The sequence below is a fragment of the Microtus ochrogaster genome, unplaced genomic scaffold, assembly GCF_000317375.1.
Source record: "Microtus ochrogaster isolate Prairie Vole_2 unplaced genomic scaffold, MicOch1.0 UNK15, whole genome shotgun sequence".
NCBI classification, from domain to species: domain Eukaryota; kingdom Metazoa; phylum Chordata; class Mammalia; order Rodentia; family Cricetidae; genus Microtus; species Microtus ochrogaster.
Genome location: NW_004949113.1, coordinates 1,613,069 through 1,627,228, shown reverse-complemented (window position 1 = coordinate 1,627,228; position 14,160 = coordinate 1,613,069). Strand labels below are relative to the sequence as shown.

The window sequence follows — 14,160 nt, the reverse complement described above, 5'->3', positions numbered from 1 at the left end:
AGGTGTCTGTGAGGTGAGCGGGTGTCTGTGAGGTGATGAGTGGGTGTCTGTGAGGTGAGTGGATGTCTGTGAGGTGAGCGGGTGTCTGTGAGATGATTGGGTGTCTGTGAGGTGATGAGCGGGTGTCTGTGAGGTGAGCGATGTCTGTGAGGTGAGCGGGTGTCTGTGAGGTGAGCCGGTGTCTGTGAGGTGATGAGCGGGTTTCTGTGAGGTGAGCGGGTGTCTGTGAGGTAATGAGCGGGTGTCTGTGAGGTAATGAGCGGGTGTCTGTGAGGTGAGCAGGTGTCTGTGTCTGTGAGATGATTGGGTGTCTGTGAGGTGAGCGGATGTCTGTGAGGTGAGCCGGTGTCTGTGAGGTGAGCGGATGTCTGTGAGGTGATGAGCGGGTGTCTGTGAGATGATTGGGTGTCTGTGAGGTGATGAGCGGGTGTCTGTGAGGTGAGCGGGTGTCTGTGAGGTGATGAGCGGATGTCTGTGAGGTGAGCGGGTGTCTGTGAAACAAACAAGTGTCTCTGAGGTGATGAGAGGGTGTCTGTGAGGTGAGCGGGTGTCTGTGAGATGATTGGATGTCTGTGAGGTGAGCAGGTGTCTGTGAGGTGATGAGCGGGTGTCTCTGAGGTGAGCAGGTGTCTGTGAGGCGAGAGGGTGTCTGAAATGAGCGGGTGTCTATGAGATGATTGGGTGTCTGTGAGGTGATGAGCGGGTGTCTGTGAGGTGAGTGGGTGTCTGTGAGGTGAGCGGGTGTCTATGAGGTGAGCGGGTGTCTGTGAGGTGAGCGGGTGTCTGTGAGGTGATGAGCGGCTGTCTATGAGGTGAGCGGGTGTTTGTGAGGTGATGAGCGAGTGTCTGTGAGGTGAGCGGGTGTCTGTGAGACAAGCGGGTGTCTGTGAGATGATGAGCGGGTATCTATGAGGTGAGTGGGTGTCTGTGAGACAAACAGGTGTCTCTGACGTGATGAGAGGGTGTCTGTGAGGCGAGCGGGTGTCTGAAATGAGCGGGTGTCTGTGAGGTGATGACTGGTGGGTGGAATCAGGTTCTTTCTGTTATAGGAACACAGTTTTGGTGATGAGTCAAGGACAGCTGGTGTGACAGCAGCGTACGATGCATGTGCATGCATGTGTGTATGTGCGTATGAATGTGTGAGGGTATATATGTAGGAATGTGTGTATGTGTGTGCGTGAGTGAATGTGTATATGCATGTGTGACTGTGAGTGTGTGATTGTATGTGAGTTTGTGTGTGTGTGTGTGTGTGTGTGTGTGTGTGCATTTGGGCATGCCCACCTGCATACATCTTGGGAGATACAAGTGGCTTCTCTTCCTGATCTATTTTCTTGAAAACCAATTTTCTCTGGTCCCACCAGGAGGACGTCAAGAATGAGATCAACATCATGAACCAGCTGAGCCATGTGAACTTGATCCAGCTCTATGACGCTTTTGAGAGCAAGAACAGCTTCACCCTGATCATGGAGTAGTGAGTATCTCAGAAGTGGTGGCTTCCTTCCGGGCCTCTCGGCAGGGACTGAGAGCCTTCAGTCTAGGCAAGCTCCCCTCTCTGCTCTCATAGGCACCCCCAGAGGCTGCCACATGCCCTGGTTCTGTGCTTTGAACTCGAGAGTGGAAGTTGGAGAACAAAGTCCTTTTGTCTCAAACCAGTGGCCAGCATGTGTGGTCTAATCTGCAGACATTATGCCAGTTTGGCCTAAACAACTTTTAGTGATTTTGTATGATAGATTAAAGGTTGGAAATTGGAAAATATAGACAGAAATTGGAAAATCTTTCTATCCAGCTTTCATGAAAATATAAAGAACATAGTTACATTGGAACCAAACCTATATCTGTAGAGGTGTACAGCAGCTCTGTCTGTGTGGGGGTGTATTACAGCTCTCTGTGTGTGTGTGGGGGGTACTACAGCTCTGTCTGTGTGGGGGTGTACTACAGTTCTCTGTGTGTGTGGGGGTATTACAGCTCTGTCTGTGTGTGGGGGTACTACAGCTCTCTGTGTGTGTGTGTGTGTGTGTGTGTGTGTGTGTGTACTGCAACTCTCTCCGTGTGGGAGTGTATTGTAGATCACTGTGTGTAGCGGTGTGCTACAGCTCACTCTGTGTGTCAAGGTATACTGCAACTCATGGTCCTTAACTCTTGACTATCTTTTCTCTGCCTCCCAAGGACTGGGATCACTGCTGTGGGTCACCACACCAGGACTGGGATCACAGCTGGGGGGTCACCATGACAGGCTTCACATGGGCTTCTTGTCATGTGGGTGTATTTGGCACTCCCAAGCAGCTTAATTTGCAGCCCTAATTTAGATATCCAGGTTCTAGGCAAACCTCCTGTGGGGAATATGCCAGAACAAAGGACCCAACCAAACCCCATGTAGCAGTATCAGGAGCCTTTGTAAGCCACCTTGGGCATTCCGCGGGCTATACCCGACTTCTGCACACTTAGGCTGGCTGCTCTCAGGCCCTCTGAGAGCTTCTCTCGGTTTGACACCTGCTTCTACTTTTCTCCGGCAGTGTGGATGGAGGTGAACTCTTTGACCGGATCACGGATGAGAAGTACCACCTGACTGAACTGGACGTGGTCCTGTTCACAAGGCAGATCTGCGAGGGTGTGCATTACCTGCACCAGCACTATATCCTGCACCTGGACCTCAAGGTCAGTGCTGGGCCTTGGCAGGCGCCTTCTGAGCATCCACACCCAGCTCACTGGGGTCTCTGGGGCTTACCTTCCTGGCTCTGCCATTTACTAGTACTGGTATCTGCAACAGACCTGTTATTTTGCCTCTATTCTTTTTTTAAATATTTATTCTGCCTCCATGTATGCCCACATGCCAGAGGAGGGAGCCAGACCTCTTTACAGATGGTTGTGAGCCACCATGTGGTTGCTGGGAATTGAACTCAGGACCTTTGGAAGAGCAGGCAATGCTCTTAACCGCTGAGCCATCCATCTCTCCAGCCCCTGCCTCTATTCTTGTATGTGACATGTAGACAATTGTGCCTCTTTAAGTGTTGTTTGAGTATTAAATAATACAGTAGCCTTTTTCTTTAGTAATGTCTTAAAATTATTATTATTTTTTTAGTCTGGAGATATGACTCAGCAGTTAAAAGCACTTGCTGCTCTTCTCAAGGATCTGAGTTCAGTTCTCAGCATCTATACTGGATAGCTCACAACTGTCTATAACTCTAACTCCAGGGGTTTTGCTACCCTCCTCTGGTTTCCACAGACACCCAAAAACATGGCATGCACTCATATAGACATGTCCACATAAATAAAAATAAATCTTTAAATTCTTTTTTTTTTAATAACCTCAAGGGGTGGGCCTGTGAGATGGCTTGACGGAAATGTCGCCAAGCTTGATGACCTGAGTTTGACCCCTGGGTTCTACACAGCTCAGATCCCAGTGCCCATGTAAGGAGCATCATGGGGGGGGGGGTCCTGCCTCTGCGATCCCACCAGAGACAGAAAACATGGGGCCTGAGCTCAGATCCCACTGCCTGTGTGAAGAGCATCATGGGGGGTCCTGCATCTGTGATCCCACTAGAGACAGAGATTCTGGGGCCAGACAGTTTACCCAATAGGAGATCTCCAGGTTCAGTGAAAAAACCCTATCTCAGAAATAAGGTGAAGCCAGGCGATGATGGCGCATGCCTCTAATCCCAGCACTTGGAGGCAGAGGTAGGCAGATCTCTGTGAGTTCGAGGCCAGCTTGGTCTACAGGAACTAGTATCAGAATGGGCTCCAAAGCTACGGAGCAACCCTGTCTCAAAAAACAAAAACAAAAACTGGTGAAGAGTAGGTAGGGGACACTCAGTATTTTCCTCTAGTCATTACACACACAATCAAGCACGCTTACACACAGATATGTACATCCATGCATGCATCACACATACATACATACATGCATTACACACACAGTTTTAAAGGAGATATATACTTGTGGTAACAAATATGGGCAATATAAAAGTATGTAAAGTACATTTTTCCCAACTAGTTTTCATGAACGGAGGACTTCTTCATGAGTGACTTAGCATCACACAGGAATATCTACAAAGGGGTCATAGGATGCGTCCTTGTTTACATTTTGTGTGCGTGTGTGTAGTGTATAGTGTGTGTGCGTGCATGCCCTCACAGGTGTACATATCCCATGATGCACGTGTGCCACAATGCATTATGTAGAAGTCAGTGAGGAACTCACAGGAGTTGGTTCTGTGCTCCACCATATAGGTCAAAGCTGGTCATCAGGCTGGGCGGCATGCAACTTGACCGGGTGGGCCGTTTTAGTAGCTTGTATCTTATTTCTAAACAACAATTATAGACATCTTTTCTTATAGTTTAAAAGAGCCATCTGAAATTTCACTGAATGAACACATTACACTTTTCTCTGTCTCCTAGGAGAATCTCTGGCTGTCATGTGTGTTCAATCTCAGGCATAGTTTCTGGCAGGTAGAGAGAACATACGGTCCTTCTGAGATTTCTTAGGCTATTCCCACAAGGGGGTGCCTTTTGATCACTCATTTCAGAAGGGGCTTGCATTTCTGTGACTCCCTTTCAGATGAGAAGCAGGGTGCTTGTACCTGCTGGGGTGTGGGCCACTATTTTTGCCCACCTTTCTTGACTGGCATCAGACTGTAAGGCAAGCACTCAGAAAGATATTGGGTAGGGCAGGGACCCAGCTTTGACTGCTACAAGAGCCAATTTCAAGGCTTTGGACCAGATGCTCTGCAGGATGAGCAATTGGGGAAAACCTGGGACTCTTATCTGCACTTCCGGGTCAAGAACTGGCCTTTGGGGAAAGAGTCCTCAAAGCTTGGAACTCTGATCTGAGATTTGGGTGGAGGAGCAGTCCTTTGGCGGGAGGGGGGGGGATTCCTATAGCTCTGTAGAAGAGAAACAGAGTTTCCTGAGGCAGTACAGTTGTGAATTGTCCAACATGGGTGTGAGGTACTGAACTCAGATCCTCTGCAAGAGCAGCACAAGCTCTTAACCTCTAAGCCATTTCTCCAGCCCCCTATGGCACAACTGTTTCATTAGTGCGGCTCATTTACTTTTATTGTCTGTCTAGCCCCATATGACGACCCTAAGCCATTTACTTCCCTTAGATTCTGGGGAAACGAGGGCTATGGACAAATAAGTGTGGGAGCTGTAGGCTTCCCTAGCCAGGGGTAATAAGGGTAAAATATCTTTCCCTTCCTTCTCTCTTCCAGCCAGAGAACATACTGTGTGTCAATCAGACAGGACATCAGATTAAGATCATCGACTTTGGGCTGGCTAGAAGGTAAGGCTCCTGATATGCTGACAAAATTCCTTCTTCAGTGGCACCTACAGCTCTCTGGAATGTCGGAGACCTAGCCATTTTTGAGTGTGGGAATGAATGCAAGGAAGTTCTTGCTTAGAGACTGGTGGCCTTTGGCTTGTCGTTAAGGCAGTGGGTTGTAGTACAGGCTCCATTTGTTCCAAAAATCAGAGTTAACTATACTTTGAACCACCTGTCTGAGCAGAGGGATAGAGTTATGGGGGAGGGACTGCTGAACAGGGTTCAAGGCAGACTAACTGATGGAATTTCAGTCCATCAGTTCTCCCTTCTGCCAGGGGCCGCGCTAGGTAATCCATCCACCACCATCCTTGCACTCTGAGAAATGTCCAGTTTACATATGAAAACACATGTGTCCCAGAATAGGGTGGTGCCCTGATAAGTGGATTTGGAGCCACTGAAGACTAGATTAGAATTTAGTACAGTGGGAGGCTGGAGAGATGGCTCAGCACTTAAGAGCACTGGTTGCTCTTCTAAAGGAGCCGGGTTCGATTTCCAGCACCCCTATGGCAGTCCGTAACTGTTTGTAGTTCCAGGGGATCTAGCATCCTCACACAGTCATACATACCTGTACATAAAAGGTAAATAAATAAATCTTTGTTGGGTGGTGGTGGCGCACGCCTTTAATCCTAACACTCGGGAGGCAGAGGCAGGAGGATCTATGTGAGTTTGAGGTTGAGGCCAGCCTGATCTACAGAGGGAGTTCCAGAACAGGCTCTGAAGCTATATAGAAAAACACTATCTCGAAAAACAAAATGAAAAAAATCTTTAAAAAATTAAAAATAAGAACTTAGTACAGTGGTGACATAATGACATTCTTGCTCATATGGAGATCACCCTCAGATCGTGAGGGCTAAATGGGTTCTTATATGATGGTGCAAACCCTATCAGGTCCTCAAATTTCAGTGCATTAAGTGTATTGCAAACAATTAAAATTTTTGTTGCATTTATTTATGTGGGAGCAGGGAGGCACGGTGCAGGCTGCAGACGCTGTGTGGAGGTCAGAGGGCAGCCTCTAGGAGTTGGTTCTTTCCTCCCTACAAATGGGTCCTAGGAGCTGAGCTCAGGGCATCAGGCTTGGCAGCGAGCACATTTACCCACAGTATCTCACTGGCTCTTATGTATAATTGAAAAAATATTGATTTATTCTTATTTTATGTGTACGGGCGTTTTGCCTGCATGTGTATCTGCACAGCATGTGTGGAATGCCCACAGAGGTCAGAAGAGGTCAGATCCCCTGGAACTGGAGATACATATAGTTGTGAATCTCCATATGTGTGCTGGGAACTAAACCTAGGACCTCTGAAGGGGCAGTCGGTGCTATTAACGACCTAGTCATTTCTCTAGCCCTCCTTGTACATAATTTTTAAAATATCTTAAAGACCCTTAAAGTTCATGGAGCCTAATATGGACACAGTTTTACTGCCCAGTCTTGACACTTCCATGCCCATGACTGGCACAGCAGGCAGCATGGGTTCCCAGAAGAGGCTGCAGCAGACCCGTGCTATTTAGGAAGACTTCCCACCAAACCTCCTGTCTCAACTGGGATGCTAACTAAAGTTGTATGCCCAGCCTCCAAGCTTCCCTCCAATTTATTTCCTCCAAGAATGAGTCTTCTTTGGGAATCACATATTTTCTGTGTAGTTCCGAATATAGTAGCTGTCTTGCTTAGGGTTTCTTTTTTTGTGTGTGAAACTTTTTTTTTTTAAAAAAAATATATGTTGCCGGGCGGTGGTGGCGCACGCCTTTAATCCCAGCACTCGGGAGGCAGAGGCAGGCGGATCTCTGTGAGTTCGAAACCAGCCTGGTCTACAAGAGCTAGTTCCAGGACAGGCTCCAAAACCACAGAGAAACCCTGTCTCGAAAAACCAAAAAAATATATATATATGTTATTTATTGATTTTTAATGAACTCTACATTTTTCTCTGCTCCCCTCCCTGCCTTTCCCCTCCTCTTCAACCCTCTGCCAAGATCCCCATGCTCCCAATTTACTTCCATTTCAATAGAAAAAGATCTTGTCTTTTTCTATTTCCCATGTAGATTAGATCCATGTATGTCTCTCTTAGAGTCCTCATTGTTGTCTAGGTTCTCTGGGATCGTGAATTGTAGGCTGGTTTTCTTTGCTTTATGTTCAAAACCCACTTATGAGTGACTACATATGATAATTGTCTTTCTGGATCTGGGTTACCTCACTCAAAATGATGTTTTCTAGCTCCATCCATTTGCCTGCAAATTTCAAGATATCGTTATTTTTTTCTGCTGTGTAGTACTCCATTGTACCACATTTTCCTTATACATTCTTCAGTTGAGGGACATTTAGGTTGTTTCCAGGTTCTGTATATGACAAATAATGCTGCTATGAACATAGTTGAACACATGTCTTTGTGTCACAATTGAGCATCCTTTCAATATATACCCAAAAGTGGTATTACTGGGTCTTAAGGAAGGTTGTTTCCTAATTTTCTGAGAAATCGCCACACTGATATCCCAAAGGGGCTGTACCAGCTTTCACTCCCACCAGCAATGAAAGAATTTACCCTTTACCCCATATCCTCTCTAGCATAAGTTGTCATCAGTGTTTTTGATCTTGTCCATTCTTACAGGTATAAGATGGAATCTCAGAGTTGTTTTGATTTGCATTTCTCTGATGACTAAGGATGTTGAACATTTCCTTAAGTGTCTTTCAGCCATTTTAGATTCCTCTGTTGAGAGTTCTCTGTTTAGGTCTGTACTCCATTTTTTATTGGATTGTGTGATCTTTTGGTGTCCAATTTCTTGAGCTTTTTGTATATTTTGATGATCAGACCTCTGTCTGATGTGGGGTTAGTGAAGATCTTTTCCCATTCTGTAGGCTGTTTTGTCTTGTTGACTGTATCCTTTCTTTTACAGAAGATTTTCAGTTTCAGGAGGTCCCATTTATTAACTGTTTCTCTCAGTGTCTGTGCTACTGGGGTTTTATTTGGGAAGTGGTCTCCTGTGCCAGTGCGTTCAAGTGTACTTCCCACTTTTTCTTTTATGAGGCTCAGTGTGGCTGGCTTTATGTTGAGGTCTTTGATCCATTTAAACTTGAGTTTTATGCATGGTGATAGATATGGATCTATTTTCATTCTTCTATAGATAGATATGTTGATATCTAGTTATGCCAGCACCATTTGTTAAATATGCTTTCTTTCTTACATTTGATATTTTTTGCTTCTTTATCAAAAATTAGGTACTTGAAAGTATGTGGATTAATATCCAAGTCTTTGATTTGGTTCCATTGGTCCTCCTGTCTGTTTTTATGTCAATACAAGGTTGTTTTTAGTACTGTAGCTCTGTAGTAGCATTTGAAGTCAGGGATTGTGATACCTCTAGAAATTCTTTTATAGTACAGTATTGTTTTGGCTATCCTGGGTTTTTTGCTTTTCCATATGAAGTTGAGTACCATTCTTTCGAGGTATTTGAAGAAATTTGCTGGGATTTTGATGGGCATTGCATTGAATCTGTAGGTTGCTTTTGGTAAGATTGTCATTTTTGCTATGTTAATTCTACCTACCCAAGAGCATGGGAGATCTTTCCACTTTCTGGTGTCTTCTTCATTTTCTTTCTTCAAGGATTTAAAGTACCTGTCATACAAGTCTTCCACTTGTTTGGTTAGAGTTACTCCAAGATATTTTATGCTATTTGTGGCTATTGTGAAGCGTGATGTTTCTCTGATTTCTTTCTCAGCCCATTTATCATCTGTGTAAAGGAGGGCTATTGATTTTTTGAGTTAATCTTGTATCCTGCTACATTACTGAAAGTGTTTATGAGTTGTAGAAGTTCCTTGGTAGAATTTTTGGGGCCGTTTATGTAAACTATCATATCATCAGCAAATAGTGAGAGTTTGACTTCTTCTTTTCCAATTTGTATCTCTTTGATCTCCTTTTGTTGTCTTATTGCTCTAGCTAGGACCTCGAGAACTATATTGAATAGATATGGAGGGAGTGAACAGCCTTGTCTTGTTCCTCGAAGGACCCAGATTCATGCCCAGACCCACAGCAGTTTCTGGGTCTGGCCCACTGGCTCAGCAGTTGCTTCCCTGTACCTGCTCCTGTGGAGTTTGCTGTCTCAGGTCTGCTCTGGCCCAGGTTTCTGGCTCAGTCCTGCTCTTGTGAAGTTTGCTGCCTCAGGCCTGCTCTGGCCTAGGTTGCCGGCTCAGACCTGTTTTTGTAAATATCCCTGGTTTGGACCCGCTCCTGCCGAGGTCCTTGGCTTGGGGTTGGTTCTGCAAAGGTCTCTGGCTCCGATCTACTCCCTCGGAGGTCCCAGACTCAAGTGTTCCTCAACCTGCAGAGGCCCTAGCTCAGGCTTACTACCTCAGAGGTCCCAGACTGATGCCCAGACCTGAAGAGGTCCTGGTTCAGGTCTATTCCCTTGAAGGTCCCAGATTCATGCCTGGACCCGCAGCAGTCTCTGGCTCTAGCCCACTGGCTCAGCAGTCGCTCCCTGCACCTGCTTCTGTGGAGCTTGCCATCTCAGGCCTGCTCTGGCCCAGGTCTCTGCCTCTTACTTAGGGTTTCTATTGCTGTGAAGAGACACCATGACCATGGCCACTCTTATAAGGAAAATATTTAATTGAGGTGGCTTGCTTATAGTTTCAGAAGTTCAGTCCATTATCCTCATGGCACAGGCAGACACGGTGCTGGAGAAGTAGCCGAGAGTCCTGCATCTTGTATGCAACAGGAAACAGTCTCTAATGTCTCAAACTTGTTCTACAGTGAGGATGACCTTGACCTTTAAGTCTTGATCTTCCGACTTCTACCTCTTTAGTGTTGGATTATAGCCAATGCCACTCATAGCTATGTTTACCAGTTTGTTATTGAGACAAGGTCTTATTATGCAGGCCTTGGCTGGCCTCAAACTTGTGATCTTCCTTCCTCACCCTCCTGAGTGCTAAGATTGTGTGTGTGTGTGTGTGTGTGTGTGTGTGTGTGTGTGTGTGTGTGGCCAGATTTTCTGTCGTCTTCATGGCTTTTTTCCACAGGAGATGTCTTTGTGGTTCCCGAGCTGCTAAGTATTTCCCCCCACCCTTTCCCCACCATCCACCAGAGGCAGAGCTACTCACCTACAGTTAGCCTCTAGCTTCTGCCCCTGCTTCCAGGAGGCATCCTGAGCCACAGTGGCAGTCTTTTGGGGTCACTCCTCCATTTCATTGCCCCATATGCTGTTTCTATAACAGAAGATTGTCACCCCACCACCTTCAGTGAACAATATAAACCTCTCTATGCACATCACCTTCTATCTGTAATATAGAAAACCTGCTTCATAGATTCCTAAATAATGTCTTCTAAAGTTGGGGTTATTTTGCACATATGTGTGTGTCTTTTACAAGAGAGTGATGCTTTTCAACCTATTTCTCATTATCATCATTTGCCTCCAGCAGGCCTTTTTAGACTTTTCCCATAATCATTGTCCACCACTCAGTGGAGTGCAATGCCGTAGAAGCACTGCGTATCTGTGGTTGTCCTATGTCCTGTGGGGAATTGGGAGGGATGGAGAGGGGGCAGGGATGGCACTAGCTATGGCCTGAGGACAGATGTGTGAGTGTGAGCAGAGCAAGCTAAGGAGAGCACAGTAGGGGATGAATGCCCTCAAGAAGAATCCTGAGCGTGAGGCTAAAGAGCTTGAATGTTACTGACAGGCCACTGAATCTTTCCACACAGTGACTTCGTTTTGGTCCCTTGAAACTTCCCTGGGAAGACCAGTATTTACATCACCCAAACTGGCAATTACTGCGGATCCAGTCTTTAAAAAATCTAGACAACGAATTTTGAACATTTACCTACACACCACTATTTGAGATCATTAAGCTGGCTCAGTTTAGTTAGTGTTACATTTTATCTAATTGCATATATCTGTATATGCATATGTATATGGGTGTTTTGCCTATATGTATGTCTATGCACACATGTATAGTGTCTACAGAGGCCAGAAGAAGGCATTGTATCCCCTGGAACTGGAGTTACAAATGGTTGCGAGCCACCATATGGGTTCTGGGCATCTAGGTGTTCTTGCAAACATTCCCATCTCCTAACCCCTGAGCCATCTCCCCAGCCCCTCGGTGAGGTCAGATAAACACTGTGTTTCTCACTCTCTTCTCATGTCTGTAACACAGGGGCAGTTATGGCCTCACTTGGTTATTGACTCAGTGTCATTTTTACTCAAACGCCTCTGACTAAAGCAATTCCGACGGCCAGCCCCAGCATCAGAGGAATGCAGCCAGGTATTTCCACTCCTAGTGGAAAGAATATCACATCTCAGGACATGGGGTGGAAAGGGGACAGAGGAAAAGACACAACTGTCCCCTGGAGCCCCACTTTCAATGCTTTTGAATACATGCTCAAAATATTGCTAGATCACATCATCCTATTTTTAATTTTCTGATTAGTCATCTCTCAGGATTTTGTTTTGTTGGGACAGAGCCGCTAGTCATCCAAGTTTGCTTAAGCTCATTGTGTAACTTATTCTGGTCTCAAACTCATCTTGGTCCTCCTGTGTTCGCCTCCTGGGTGTTAGAATCACAGTTTAAGACACCACACACTGCTCACTTTTCTGCTTTCCCCAGTGTCTGCTCCATTTAACATTCCTCACCTACACTCCATAAAGGACGGGAATTCTCTGCATTCTGGTTAACACTTGCTCGAGTCTCTCTCCTGCTCCATATGTGTGTGTGTTTTAGCACTATAGACATTTATATAGGTGCATACGGGGGCCACGTTTTATTATTAATTTGTATTTCTCTAATGATCGCTTAGAATGACCTTTTTGTTTCTTTTTCTTACTATGACGTTGTGTAAACCAAGAAAGCAGTCGCTCTTCAGATGCTCTGCCCCATTTGTCTGTGCTCATTCATGTGGGTTACACCAAGTAAGATATATGAGTCTTCTCTCATCTTCAGATTGTAAGGGGCTGGAAGGAGCGTAGCTTTCTGCTCTACTGCTAACTTAAGGCTGGAAGGCATGTCTGAGGGTGTGGTTATTCCCTGGGAAACGTTGTGTGTAGTTTGAGTGTCGGGTCCATGCAACATGCCTGACAGGTAGAATCCACATCTGCATCCACATGTTCTCTCCCATGGTGCACCTCATTCTCTCCCTTTTCCTCAGGTACAAGCCTCGGGAGAAACTAAAGGTGAACTTTGGGACCCCAGAATTCCTGGCCCCAGAAGTTGTTAACTATGAGTTTGTCTCCTTCCCAACAGACATGTGGAGTGTGGGAGTTATCACCTACATGCTGTGAGTACCCAGGGCCTCGTTCTGGATGGGACTGGGGCTATCCATCTTGTGGTGGTACTTTTGGAAATGGGGAGTGTTCTCAGGACCACTCATAGAGGAGCAGACTGGTGAGATTGAAGAGAGGCAGTCAGCTAAGGATGTGCTACAAATGGATCTTACTTCTAGATACTGACTAAGATGAGGACATGACTGTTCCTAGGTATGGTTGAGAAGGTTTCAGTGTAGTTATGAGGGAAAGGACATCCAGAGGCACCTGGAAGAGTCCAGACTGAACCGAGCCCTGGGGATGGGATGAAGAATGAGAGAGGAAGAGAAGAGGTGGGGGCCAGGGGACCAAGAAGCCAAGAGAGGAACCAGGAGCCAAATGCTTAGCCACAATGAATGAGTTTTTATAGAAAAGAGAAGCTGAGGAAAGGGAATTCCCGTCCCTGGGAGGGAGAGTTTTAGGGTAGGGGGCAGGTGAGAAGTGCTGTCAGGAGCCACAGGTACTGAGTGATGCTGGGAGGGATGGGAGGAGCCACAGGTGCTGAGTGAGGCCAGGAGGGATGGTGGAAGCCACAGGTGCTGAGTGATGCTGGGCGGGAGGGAGGACCCACAGGTACTGCGTGATGCTGGGAGGGCTGTCCAGGATCCAATTTGATATGTTAAACACTTTAACTGCTATATTTATAGATCTCTGAAGAGTTTGAGGACCATTATCTATTAAGTATACTTGATATAAGTGAACTTTACTTGTTTTTAGTTACTTGCTTTTGGCTTAACCTTGGGAACATACATAGGAGGCTAAATAAAGCTCACTAAATGAATTACATTTGTACTTAGCATTACTATGAGGCTAATTCTAAGCACATGAAAGAATCTGGAAGGGAGCTCATAAACGCCAACCCTGTGGTTTCAGCACTAAAAGAATGAAAATGAGGACGTGATTGCTCCTAGGTATGACTGAGGGAAACGGTTTCATTGTAGCTAGGAGGCATCTGGAAGAGTCCAGACTTAACTGGACCATGATGGGGGAGGCAAGAGAAAAAGAAGGGAGGGGAACGTTAGGTTATCTTGTCTCTCTGCCTTAGCCTGAGCATAGTAAAGCCAATATTCCATTAGTTTGAAGGACAATAGTATCTATTAGCCCCTAGCTGTCCCAGAGAAATAGAAAGCTATTTTTAAATAAATACACACACTGGGCATGGTGGTGCACACCTTTAATCCCAGCACTCAGGAGGCAAAGACAGGAGGATCTCTCTGAGTTCAAGGACAGCCTGGTCTACACAGTGAGTTACAGAATAGCAAGGGTTAACTAGAAAGACACTGTCTCAAAAAAACGAAAAGGACAACAAAAATACACAGATATACACTTGAAAGCTGGACACAGTGTGGTAGACTCCACTCTCCAGATCCTCTAGAGATACGGAAAGGGTGGTACGTGATAGGCTGTTCAGAATGTCCTTCCCATCTGCCTCCTTCACGTGAACACGTGGAACCCAGGCAGTGGAGAAGCAATGGAAATAGAGCTCATGACACACTGAGCGTGTGACACACTGAGCGTGTGACTCACTGAGCGTGTGACTCACTGAGCGTGTGACACACTGAGCGTGTGAC

General features: G+C 46.0%; 1 protein-coding gene across 1 annotated transcript in view; it reads left to right on the top strand.

Annotated features, from left to right (window-relative positions):
- Mylk3 (myosin light chain kinase 3) overlaps positions 1-14,160 on the top strand; it is a 36,281-nt gene that overhangs the window by 15,880 nt on the left and 6,241 nt on the right. Inside the window, exons 8-11 of the mRNA XM_005367012.2 lie at positions 1,362-1,471; positions 2,514-2,655; positions 5,205-5,275; positions 12,436-12,564. Of these exons, the coding sequence (XP_005367069.1) occupies positions 1,362-1,471; positions 2,514-2,655; positions 5,205-5,275; positions 12,436-12,564 (452 nt within the window). The remainder of the gene's footprint in view (positions 1-1,361; positions 1,472-2,513; positions 2,656-5,204; positions 5,276-12,435; positions 12,565-14,160) is intronic.